The sequence below is a fragment of the Protopterus annectens genome, chromosome 5.part0 (genome assembly GCF_019279795.1).
Source record: "Protopterus annectens isolate FY-2018-M chromosome 5.part0, PAN1.0, whole genome shotgun sequence".
Lineage (NCBI taxonomy): Eukaryota > Metazoa > Chordata > Ceratodontiformes > Protopteridae > Protopterus > Protopterus annectens.
The window spans coordinates 925126833-925140516 of NC_056735.1; the positions used below are offsets into that span (position 1 = coordinate 925126833).

Here is a 13684-nt window from a genome sequence, read left to right on the forward strand (position 1 = left end):
TGTAACAGCTGTGATGTCACTCGTGGGCGTGCCCTCATTGTCAATCACAATTACAGCTTGTAAATCATGGGCTGAAGCTTCTTCTGAGGTCGTACTTGGCTCATTCGAAGTGCCTCTGTTTTCTGAGAACCTGGGCCAGGAATAAATATACCCAGATTCAAAATCAAAATGGTTGCGGACTATTTTCCTCAATTTTTGTTTGGTCAGCTTACGCTCATAAGCTGATAAAGTGACCAGAACATCTAGCAAGTATTTATCCACTAGATTAGTTTCAAAAAGGGAAAGCAGCTCACCATATTTTGTTTCAGCTGACAGAGTGTACGCCTGTATCTCTTTCTCTGCTGCTGAAATCAACAGTTTAATAAGAGGCACTGGCAGCTAAATTCACTTTCTGCCAGCCAGCAAGTAGCTCCTGGTCACAGTTCACATAAGAAGGCATTTTTAAAATTCTAAGGCCTCTTGGAACAAGACCTTCTAGGAGGCAAACCTCCATATGAAACTTTTCAAATTGCGCTTGTTTCAACTTAAACAAGTCTTTTTCTAGAGCTAGCAACTTCCTTTTTAAGACCAGCCAAATCTATAGCAACTGCATCAGTTGCACCTTCATCAATGGTACAGTCCAGCAAAGGATTACAAACATAATTAATTGCCTTCATCAAAGGATTCATTTGAATAATACTTTATTGCAATCCACCTGGATTATAATCCAGTTCTATAACATTTTATCCTTCAGCCATAATATCCAAAGCTAAGGTAGCACACAAAATCAGAAGTAAAAAACATAAAAGTGCCACAAAAGCTTTAGAACTCCTTTGTCCTACAAAAAACAGATCCAGAATAAAAAGAAAAAAAACACCAGGACTTGGAGATGGCTGTAAAATCCAGTATAAAAATCTTTATTAAGCACATGCGCTTTCGTGGGTCACCCACTTCTTCAGATGTCTAATACATTTTAAAAACAGCTCTTGGTTTAAATACATATTCTGTACAAAGCTGACCATGGCTTACCATAGTACACTGCTCTGTTCACACTTTTTTTATAATACAGTCATTCACAGACCGCCAAACTATAAAGGTTGCATGCACAACAGTGTAAATAAATGTTTAAGTGTACATTGGTATTTGCTGGATTGCACCTATTATTCCTAATGGAAAAACATGAGCAGGGTGAACTGGAATGGTACAGAGCAGCACTCATCTTTGCGCTAATGACTCTGCCATTCTAGGTAAATAGTGCTGTATATTGTGTGTATATGTGAGAATGTCTTCCTGCATGTCTGTGGTGAGATGAGACTGGAAGAATACATGCGTGGGTGTGAGAAGCTGTATATGGGTATATACATAGAGCTTGGGGTGGGAGCCTGTTTGGTAATGTATGTGCATAGGTGTGTGTGTGTGTGCATGCACACACACGCAGGTAGGTGTGTGTGTGTGTGTGTGTGTGTGTGTGTGTGTGTGTGTGTGTGTATGTGTATGTTTAGCCATGTGTGCCAGATTCTAAACAAATCAGAGAAATAAAGCAGAGAACCATTTTTCTCCTGTTCATTCTACTCTGCAGTGAGATATCCACCCTTCTCCCAGATATGACATCATCCTGAGAGGGTGGGGCACTCCCAATCTAGTACCCCACAGCAAGTTACTAAATGTTTGAAAGTCTGAATATGCAAGGAGCAAGTAACAAAATTCTAGAGCATGCTATGTTAATGAATCTCAGTACTTACGACTGTCATAGTATGGACTTACACATGGACTCTGCAGGCTTCTGAGTCTTGCCAAATTTGTCTAGCTTTACAGCTCTACCTGTACAGTAGACCTGATCCTTCAAAGAGGAACCTGCCTATCAGCCTGAAGTACCACATCTGCATACAGGTGGATATGAATGGTCATTTGGTCATCCAGCTCAAAAGCTCCACCTCTAGGGGATACTGGTGAATGGAAGCATGACAGCCCCCTGCATTCCTTTTGTCTATGACAAGAGATTGGCATGTGGGACCACTATCCAACCAGAGATTTAACTCTGTTTTTAATAAGATACATGCTGTGAACTGTGCCTACAGAAATTCTGTTATGGCTTGCACTACACTCAGTCATGTGTGCACGTGGACCCACGTTCCCCTAACCAGCTCCTGAAATCCCTGTTTATGGAACTTGCTACTGCAAGCAGTAAGGCTTCCCACCATGTACAGCCTGCAGTACCAAGTCCCACATAAAGGTGGAGCTTTGCCTTCGCTGAACCTTTGCATTGAGTTCAGTGGGCATTCCACTAATTTAGCCTTGTAATTGGAAAATCTCAATATTTACAACACTGAATTAACTCAGTGTAGCATGCAAATCTGATTCGCATTTTGGAATCAGGCATAGGTCTCCATGACTCTGCATTGGCATAAACTGAATGGGAACTGGAAAAGCGCTTACTTATGGACTTGGGCATGGAGTAAATGATTGGCATAGTGTGTCACGCCATGCCCAAATATCTTTTGGAATATGGTACTTCGTGTTTGAACTTATTTTGTAGTTGAAGGAAATGTAACAGCATCTGATGGACAAATGCTTCCAAATACTTTTAGTAAATGTTAGAACAATAGCTAGACTTGAGCTTCACAAAAGAGAAAGCACAGACTGCTGGTAAAAGTAAAAAGTATGCTGATTATTGTTTGGGCAACAAAAATAAATAGCTTGCAAAATATAAGGGCTCTTGTCTGTGACTTGTATTGCACAGTGATGCAGTTATGAAATAGCATATTTACACAATAGCTACCTTTGCAATGTGACAGAAGCAGTAACTGAACGTTCTACATAACAGAGACAATAAGAATAGGCTTCATTATATTAGTGTTTGTAACTGTATAAGCAGCTTGTGCATCTCAGTGGCTGGTTATCTAGGATCCTGCACGATATCAAATTTAGCATTTAAAAGGTAGCATATTTATATTATATATTTATGAGGACATGGGCAGAAGGTAGTTTTGAGTTTTATAATAGTGCATTGATGCCAAAAAACATGTTCAACAAATACATTTAGCCTGAGTCAGTGCAGGTACATGGGGTACTCACCTTAGTAGCTGTTTAAAATGCTTGGGTAAGCAATTCTTAGACATGCATATTTTGATGTAATGTGAGTTGCCACCATGTAAACCATGCATGACTTTCAATCATATTAAAGTAGAGCAGTGGAAATCACCTTATCTGAATAGCAGTGAAGCATTAATTCCTCCCTTAGTCTACTTCAAATACAGAATCATCAATGACAATAAAAAATAAAACATCATGTAGTGTCAATAAGACACTTTGTGGTTGTATGCTAGTGTTTAGTAACATGATAGCTTGAATGGTACGTACACTCATATTTGCCTTGTGGCATTATTACACCAAACACACACACACGCCCCTTACTATAGCTCTCATATTTTTGGTCTGTTCCTCATAAAATTTTTGGTTTACTGGCAAATCACTATGGACTGAAGTCATTAAATAATGACATACATTTGAGTTTCAGGCTTAATGTCTTTCAGGATATGCATGCTAACATAAATCCTGTTAATCCAGCAACTTTCTAAGTTTATTACAGCAATATTTAAAATCTGTCCTTATTTGTAGGCCTTTGTTCCCCGGTTATTTTAGGTTTTGTTCAGATTTCTTGCACTAAGAGGTTGAGAGGTATGCCCCTTACCTCTCTTTCTGTTTCATACTTTACTTATTAATATATTTTATAAGTGCTGCCTTCGAGCGAGTATCTCTACATATTAGATACCATTAACGGAGTGAGTAATGATGGATCAATAAATTATCGCGCATGGGGCATGATAAATTAGAAGTGCATGTGCATGTTTGTCTGTATATGTTTTATCTGTGCTGGGAAAATCTGAGTATTTCAGACAGAATGCTTTCACAATTACATATAACCATTCTCTGGAGGTACATATAACCATTCTCTGGAGTCTGCAGTGTGCAGTATTTTAAATATGAGTTTATTAGGTGCTCTTTATTCTTAAACAAAGTTGTTGTTACACTACAGTACATAACATTGTGTTTTTTTAAATCAAAGCTGTACAACACAGAATTTTACTTTAATTTTTATTTAAGCAGTGATACTCAGAAAATGAAATGGCCACAATATCTGTGCTCTGAAAGTATATTACATTCCATAAGACAAGCATAATATGACAGTGTAGAGAACCTCACAGAGTGGTGCCGCAGAGGCCGATGTATGATGCATTACTGAAGCTGATGAATAGCTGTTTTAGGAGGATGTATAGCTGCCACAATCAGATTTCTTCATTCACTGTACTACAGCTCCTTGATTTCAACTGTGGATTGCATATACCTGCAGGAACAAAAAAATATGAGTATAAGGGCCTAAAGCATGTGCCTCAGAGAACAAGGCCTGTATTATAAAAAAGTGTTAAACAGAGATAAATATGCAGCTATGTATAATTTTCTTAATAAAACATAGAGAAGTACACTTACAAATCAATACAAAATAATTAAATGGAAAAAAAAAACTTGCACTGCTCTATAAGATAGACGGAATACGTATTTTTGAGTTTCAGTTAATTGAGCAGAATGCACTTCTCCTAGTGATGTGCTAAGTATATGTACAAACATATGGTCTACCTTCGCTAAGTCAAATGTTCATTTTGGTGAACAGAATGAAATGTATGCATAGTTGAACAAGTCCTCTTTGTTTCGAGTTCACATACAGTCAAGTGGTGCACACAACAAAAGGGCAAACGTTTTGGCATTTGGTGGTGGGAGTGTGTGCCTTTGACTGTGGGTTTGGGTTAGATTAAGGGCTAGGGAAGGGGAAAGATTCAGTGGTGTATGTGTGTGTGTGTGTGTTTGTGTTTGTGTTTGTGTGTGTATCTTGTGCAGTGTTAGTATTAAAAAAAAGCCTTTCTTAAGGCAACGTGTACAGTTTGAACAGGTGGCAGGGCCAGAATTAGAATTAAGGTCAGGACACATTAGTAAGGTACTACAATGGGGCAAAGATCCTTGAGAATCAGGTTGTCTTTACCTCTATTTTGCTTAGCAAAGTACTTTTTGAATTAGAGGAAAGGAAACAAGAAAAAATAAACTGCAGAGACTGAATCTATAGGAAGAAAAAGGTGTCTACTTCCTACATTGGTAAAAAACACAGGTTTAATACTCGACAGTCAAGTAGCATAAAATCCAAATAAATCAGGCAAAAATACAACTGTGGTGTACCCAACACAGTCAAGCACTTTCGTCCTGCTCTAGGACTTCTTCATATCTGTGTTTGCTAAAACCCACTCCCTGTTTTATACAAACAATTAACCAATTAAGGTTTGAATCCTGTTAACCCTGTAGAAACTTGTTGAAAAATAAATGAATTTTTGTGTTTCTGTGAAACTGTAAAAACAACTTGGAGAGAGCAGAAATGAGGTGGCAATGGAGACCTAATGCCACGGTAACCCCAGGCATTAATGATAATGTATCTATAAAACCTGAATTGAAACACGGGGCTACTATTTTGTAACTTGGGAAGAATCTTGGTTAGTAAATAACATTTTTTTTCCTTTCACAGAAACCTGTGTTTTTTTACCAATACCTTTGAATCATTTCATGCCTGTGGACTTTTCTTGAGGCAGCAGCACAGAGTGGGTTTGTTTTTCATTGTGGCGTTCTCCACTCTGATCAGTGGATTGTTTGTTCTACTTCCTACATTGTTTTAGGAGGAACAAGGGAACAACAATCTTGAGCTAACTGTGGCAAAATGTGTAATCAGATGCTCCTCTGGCATACCGTGTTTCTGTACTGCTTGTTGGAATGAAGGAACTAACTGTCTACAGCTGACTGTTGACAGCTGTGGAAACATACATTTTCCATTTGTGACCCAGACTTATGTGTTTGCTGATGGTTCTTCTAACAGGTTCTTTAAACCTGTGATATAATTTTGAGCATTGGAGATTGTGTTGAATGGTCTGCATTTCTTTGCAGCTTTATGAAGATATGCAGTCCCATTGTACGTTAAAGTGTCATATTACTGCAGTATTTTATATAGTGATTTGACCACAGTGAAAGTTTTTGTGAAAGGCCATCAAGGGTCTGTATACTGCATTTACATCAATCATGTTGATGTGAATAGTATATACAGGGAGTATTACTACATATTACTCTAATCTACTTAAAATGTTAACAGAGCAACATGTCTTGTGACCAGATGTATTTACTGAACAAAAAGAAGTAAGAAATGCTAATGTCTGGCATTACTGATTGACTGTAATGGTCTGTGATGTATGAGGGTCACGCTCAAGATGTTTGGACAAAGGTGGGGGTAACAATAGATGACATCAGGGAGTTGTTTTAAAAATGTGTATATATATATATATATATATATATATATATATAAAAAACTCTAATCCACTTAAAGAGTTAACAGAGCATTAGGTCTTGCATCACAATTCATTTTCAGAATTTTAGAGGAATGAAACTAATGACTGGCTTTAATGACCGCAATCTTTCATGAATTATTAATAATGGAGAAAAATAAGAGGCAATATCAGGTACAACGTGTAAATGCAGGGGCAGATAAGAAGGATAGTGGTCTGCCCATGTATGTGTGTCTGCTTCTGTGCATTAAGCTTTATGCTTTTGTGTGGGGAATGAATGATGGAGTGATTGCGCTAACATGATGCATTGGCCATCAGCAGTGATTACAACAAGAACATCATAAAAGGATCTGTTTGCTCTTGTGGTAATGTGTGAGCAATTCAGAAGCATGCAGATTAGTAGATAATGAAGTTTTTTCTCATTACAGCTAATGAATCTCTGCATCTCCGATTTCTATGATTGTGCGACAGGCCCTTTTCCCACAACCTTACCACTCACAGCAAGGCCTATTTTCAAATCCTGGCTAAAGTTCTTAATTAAGAATTACTTAAAATGTCAACTTCCTTAGTTCAATTAAGAAATCCCCTCTGTCAATTGTAATTAATAATATAGTCAAACAGACATAATGGCATATGCAGTATTCTTGGAATTATTACTTTGAAATCAAACATGTCCCAGGTTGAGCAGATGCTATCAATCTATAAAACACAACAATTATGATAAAAATGCATAGAGTTGTAGTGTTCCTCATATACTCAAAATTCCTGTAGGGGACTGCTCTTTAAAAAAGCATCTAAGATTCTATTCTAAAAATATAAAATAAAATAAGAAGTATGCAGGGAATCAGCAGTTTAAAGTCAATTCAATAATCTATATGAATCACAGACACAGCAGAAATGCTGTGTTAGCACTTTTATCCATTCAGACACTAAAGGCCAAAGAGAGGAACATCTAACACAACATTTTTGTTGTCTGTAAAGCATTTGAGCAGCCATAAAAACAAGTCATAAAAAAATAGTTTCAGCTCTCACACTTGTGTGAAAGTCCCATTGTAGACATACAAAGACTCAAACCAGAAATGCCCGAGAACGGAAAGGAAGTACTTCATACATACATATCCTACTTAGTCAAAAAAAATGCGTCAGCACATGCATTCACAAATATGCAGCAACAATACTGTTACCTCATCTGCTCAAACTCTAGCAACACTTCATGGCTTTCGCTCTCTTCATAACTATCAGCAAAATTAATGAAGTAGCACTTGCATTGTGGGGAGGTAGCATAAAAAAAAAATAGAAATGTAAAAGTAGAACCAAAACAGGAAAAAAGCCCCTGGCCTGCAGATGCATACATGACACAACCAGAGAGCCAAGTGAAACAGGCAATAGATCTGTCTGCAAAAATCACTGTATTAAGGCAACCTGGGTAATATGTTAATATGCACACCCCTATAAATATGTTTCATTCTCAGTACATTCATGTCATTGTGTGCTCAAACTCAATTTATAGGAGAATATTCATATCTCCCACAATGCCTTGATAAAGGGAGTTCTTCAGTTATCTTCATGTTGATATATGTGTATTAAAAGCTCTTCCTTTCTGACATACCTCAACCTTCCTAGGGCACCTCCTAATCTACAAACCTTGACTGGATCTACTCAGTTTGATATGGAGCTCTGATCTTAACATTTATCCCCTGACTTTACTATGTAAATCATTCTGAAATTTTTATTTATTTATTTAAATTTGTTGACCGGGAGTGTCCGACTGGACGTGGGTCCATTTTCAGCGGAGGCCCGGGGAGAAAAGCTCCACAGTAAAATAAACAGACAGTAGTTACATTGGATTACATAGTGATTAACAATTTAACATAGAAATTACTTACAACATATTTACAGATGAAAAACATAGTACATCAGTAGACAACTAGAATCTTTATCTGTGAAGTACATAACAGGCATTAACAAATGTAACAATGAGAAGTTCCTGCTGTATAATAAGTACTAGGCTTATGAGCATCTGAGCTTGCTATCATCAAGGTAGTTAGTGGAGGTGAAAGAAAGGTAGTAGTTGGATGGGGTGGATGATATTAGAGTGGGAGTTGCAAGGGCATAGCCAGCATGTTTTAGGTGCTTTTAATAAAGTTTTGAAGTTGGTGCATGATGGTACGGAGGTAATTGTGGGTGGAAGTGAGTTCCATAATTTGGCTATGGTGCAAGAGAATAGTGCTTCACCAGCAGAGTTATTGGCTTTAGTGATCTGCAAGTGATTTTTGTTGCTGGATCTTAGTGGTCTGGTGGTGCGATATGGTTGGAGTAGATTCTGGAGGGATGGGACATTTAGTGGATGGTTTACTAGTTCGTGGGCAAGTGAGAGCTGATACCACTGAAGGAGGTGAGGGAGTTCAAGCCAGCCCAATTCAGCAAGTGAGAGACAGTGGTGACTAGGGCAGGATGCCCCTGTGGCGAATTTGGTGATTTTGTTGTAGCAGGTCTCTAGCTTGTTTAGATCACATTACCTTAGGTTGGTATATACTGGAGAGGCATAAAGTAGGGTGGAGATAAGGCGGGAATTTGCTATTGAAATCTTTGCTGCTTTGGTGAGAAATTGTTTATTTCTGTATAATGCTCCTAGTTTTTTGTGGACTTTTTTATGGTCATGGATATGTGAATGTCAAATTTTAGTTTATTGTCTATTTCCACTCCTAGCAATTTGGTGTGTTCAGTTGGGCATATAGTGGTGTTGTCTTTTGCTGTGATGTTAAAGTGAGAGTTGTTTTGAGTATGTTTGGTGGGTTGGAAGATGAGTAGTTTAGTTTTGTTTGGGTTGAGTATTAATTGGGCATCGGATAACCATGTTTCAACAGAGGAAAAGGCTTCCTGTGTGACTTTTTGCAGTTTGGGTAGGGACTGGGCTGAGCAGATGATGGTTGAGTCATCTGCGTATTGGATGAGTGTGCCATGTTTGGTGGCAGAGGCTAGATTATTGGTGTAAACAGAGAAAAGTGTTAAAAATAATTTATTTTTCTCACCTCAACAGCTCCTGTGTGTAATACTGATTTTCTTAACTCTCTCCCTTTAACTTGTTTAAATAATTCCAAAATAGGCTAGCTCAAATCTTCTAAAATCCATTTCTACAACAACATTGTACTTCCCCTGCTTTCTCTTTTTTTCTTAGCTAAGGCAGTCCATACTACTCCCAAAAATATGGCTAGTAGGATTTGCATGTTAGAATTTTTTCCATTGTGTGACGTGTGTAAAACAACGTGATATATCATGAAACTTGCAAACAGAGGTGCAATATACAATGGAATCAATTACTCCAATGATTAGTGGCCTGTGGAATAACAACTATTTTATATGCCCTTAAATGTAAATATGTTTGGGAGTACTGTGAGATATGTCTTTCCTTTTGGGAACAGTAGGTTTTGAAATATAAAATTACATCATAATGTGTGGCAACTGTAGGCTACATACTTGTAAACCATGCAACCCCCTGCCCCCATGTATCATTTATTGGTTACCAGGCTGTCAGACAGCACTATTTTGCCTAGATCATTTTGTATTTTAATATCCGGTAATAAAATGTATGCATAGTCTAGTAAAGACAAGTGTTTGGCAATGACAACATAAAGTCATCTGTCATTTCTCTTATTTGCTGTTCATTTACACAACTGCTGTACTCCACGCCTAAGCAATAAAAAAAAATGTGTTACTTTTAGTTTCAAAACAGGAAACTCTTAATCAAATATATATTAAAGTAACAACTTCTGAAATAATTCTTTAAAAACTGCCACTATCATTAAGACGTGTATGAGAATGTTTCCTGTTTTTCCATTTAGTATCATGCAACCATTACTGCAACAACACAAAAGAAGAGAAAGCATCAGGTCTGTGGTAAAACGGGAAGTACTGTGACACTGGGCAGATGTGTTGTTTCTATGGCATCTTAGCTGCAGCTCCAAAGATTGAACAGGTCTAGCACCATGTTGAAACAGCACCTCAAATAAGTTCTATTCCCTGCATCTTAGAAAGAAAAAAATAAATGCTGAAATAATTTTGAGTGGGTCAGTTATCTTTCTGTCAGATCCAGCTTGTGGGTGGGGCAGACAGAAATGGGACTTTGAGACTGGCAGAATGCAAATCAGGATGATGTGGCAAAGCTTTGATTTTCTGTTTAAATCCAGATGTCTCAGCCAAATCAGGACATTTGACAGCCTTGTCTAATTCACCATTTCTGGATCATAGTCAAAGACTTCAACAACTAAGTTAACAGAATTTTTTTTTTTTTTTTACTAATTTTGCTATATTAGTGTTTTTTATGCGGTGGTGCAGCGTTAGCGTTGTTGCCGCACAGCAAGAGGTTCTCCCGTTCGATTTTCGGCTGGAGTGCGGGGAGTGCCTTCTGTGTGGTGTCTGCATGTCCTCCTCGCGGTTGGGTGGGCGTTTGAAAGACATGTGTAAATGGGCGTGCCTTCATTGAAGGTTAAACGTTGAGCTGGCACCTCGGCGTTCGTGAAAATCTACTGCCAATCATTAGCGGACTAGAGTTCCACTGTGGAGACCCCTAACCGGGAAAAGCCGAAAGACAACAACAACAAGGGTTTTTTATTTTCTTTACTTAGTGGATGTATGAATTAATCTACTTCTTAGAAATCACAGATCCTTGTTCTGCCAACATATGTGACTCTTGAATAAATGTTCTTTGATTTGAAAAGTAGATGAAAACATAATTTGTGCTTGGAAGAATTTTGAATGTCTTTTTAGATTCTAAGAAACAATATTAAGCTACGTGACAATATAAGCAGTTTGAAATATAAGTTGACCAATGTCGACAAACACGGTATTATACAGTTTGTAGTGAAACAGGAAAACAAATGCAGCCAAAGAGTTGAACTTTACCAAGTACACAAGAGTCCTATCCCCAACTCTAGAGACCCATGTACTGCTCAATCAAGTAAATAAAGAATACTATCTACAAATAACTAACAAATAAACATATTCACAATATCCAAAATGTCTCTCTACATTTAACGAGCCTGATTGTGCACAGCCTGCCATTATCAACTCAGAGAAAAATGACAACATAATCATGGCCAGCCTTAGCAACTAAGGGGCCCAACTGGAACAATTCTGGTGGAGCCCCTAAATAACTCCCCCAAACACCTATTACCCCATGCCCTCCTGTGCACGCTGGACTTCTAAAGTTAGAATTATTTCAGATTAGGTATAAGGAATATATGTTATTACTGTGCATCAAAACAAAATAATTTATTGATTTATTAGCTTATATTTTGTCATAAAACATGATAAAACAGAAGTAGACTACAAGAATTCTGAATTACCCCGGTACAATATTTATGCACAGGCAGTTTTTGTACCCATCAGTTATAGTCAATTTATTGACTGTGTACATACATCTGATATGTCTGGTTGTGATTTAAAAAATCATCATCATCAGCCCCCTTTATCCCATTTTTTACATAGGGTCGGGGTATTGTGTTAATTGCCTCCATCTGTCACAATTCAGTGCCACATTCCTACCTTCTCCAACACTCATGCCTGACTGTCACAGATCTTCTTTCACACAATCCATCCACCTCTTTGCTTGACATCCTTGTTTCTTTTTACCTTCTTCCTGTCTGTCCCAAATCAATTTCAAAAGATTGTCTTCTGCTTTTCTGCACGTGTCCAAACCACCATAATCTGCTCTCTTTGATCTTTTCTGCAATTAGAGCTACTTTGGCTTCTGCTCTTATGTCATTTCTTCATCTGTCCCACAGTGTGCACCCTACCACCCTTCTAAGGCAATTCATTTCCATCCACCTCTAGCTTCTTCATCTGCTTTGTCTTTACTGCACAGGTTTCTGCACCATACAACCTTACTTTTCACCTTCTTTGGCATTATCCTGTTATAGACTACACTTGAGACTCTCTTCCAATTGGCTGCAGACCCTCTTATTCTAGTTTTGACCTCTTCATTCAGGCTTCCCTTCTCTTCAACCACCTCTCTCAGATACAAGTTATTTACCTGTTCCACTATATTTCCTTCTATCTCAATTCTCAGCTTATTCTGATTTCCTCAATTTGCTGCCATTACCACTGTCTTATCTGTGCTAAGTTTCATCCAATGTGCCTTCAGTTTTGCATTCCATTCCCGTATCTTTTGCTTAAGTTCTTGTTCAGAGTCTACCTGTAATGTCACATCGTCTGCATACAGCAACTTTGTTAGTCTGTCTCCTCCAACCTGTTTACTAATGTAGTCCATCACCAATATAAACAGCAGTGAACTCAGAGCTGAACCCTGGTGCACACCTACTCCCACTGGGAACCCCTTTGTGAGGCCAAACACTGTTCGTAATTGAGTCAGTGTGTCCTTGTACATAGCCTGCACTAATTCTACCAATGTTTGTGGGACTTCAAACCACCACAGTACTGCCCAAGTCAACTTTCTTGGGACCTTGTCAAATGCTTTCTCCAAGTCTAAGAATGCCCATTTGGACTCTTTCCTCATCTCTAGCTTCTTCTCAACTATCTGTCTCACTGCAAACATCAGGTCAGTTGTGCAGCATCCTGATCTGAATCCCAACTGCTCATTTCCCATCTTACATTCTACTACTCTGCATATTCATTTATCAATCACCCTCTTCAGAACTTTTAGGCAATGTGACAAGAGTTTGATGCCTCTATACTGCCGACAGTTCTGGATGTCCCTTTTGTTCATGTGCACTGGCACTAGTACTTATTTTCCAGTCAGCTGGGATATGCCTTTCTCTCTAATGAGCACCCCCTGGAGCCATTTCTCTCCTATGTCACCTAGCATCTTTATCATATCTGCTGTGACCTCATATGAGCCTGCTGCTATCCCTGACTTCATTTTCCTTAGTGCTATTCTTACTTCTTCTATGGTGGGTTCCTCTTCTTCTCTCACTGTATGCTGTTTCTGGAGCAATACAGCTTCTGCAGGATTTTCTTCATTTAGAAGCTGCTGGAAGTATTTCTTCTAGCTGCCTTTAATGTCCTGAGGACTGGTGAGCATATTGTTGCTGGCATCCCTTATGAAGAGTGTCTGACTGTCATCTTTATCTTTCTTTCTTTGCCTTGCAACCTGATATAATTTCTTTGTGCCACCTGCTGAGTCACTTTCCAGAAGCTGGTAGAGTGCCTCTGATGCCTATTATTTGCTATTGCAACTCCATTCTTAGCTTCTTTTCTAGCCAATCAGTATTCCTTCCTAGCCTGGTTGATCTTTTCTATCTCCCACTTTTTCCCGCACTCCTTCTTTCCTTGGATGACTTCCTGGACTTCTGCAATCCAGCACCAGATTTCCTTAT

At 38.4% G+C, this 13684-nt stretch overlaps 1 protein-coding gene across 1 annotated transcript in view; it reads right to left on the reverse strand.

Annotated features, from left to right (window-relative positions):
* Window positions 1–3947: 3947 nt before the first annotated feature.
* The window catches only part of PGR (progesterone receptor), a 1418053-nt gene continuing 1408316 nt past the window's right edge, over window positions 3948–13684 (reverse strand). The window contains exon 9 of the mRNA XM_044072709.1: window positions 3948–4324. Coding sequence (XP_043928644.1) covers window positions 4288–4324 — 37 coding nt within the window. The 3' untranslated portion in view covers window positions 3948–4287. The remainder of the gene's footprint in view (window positions 4325–13684) is intronic.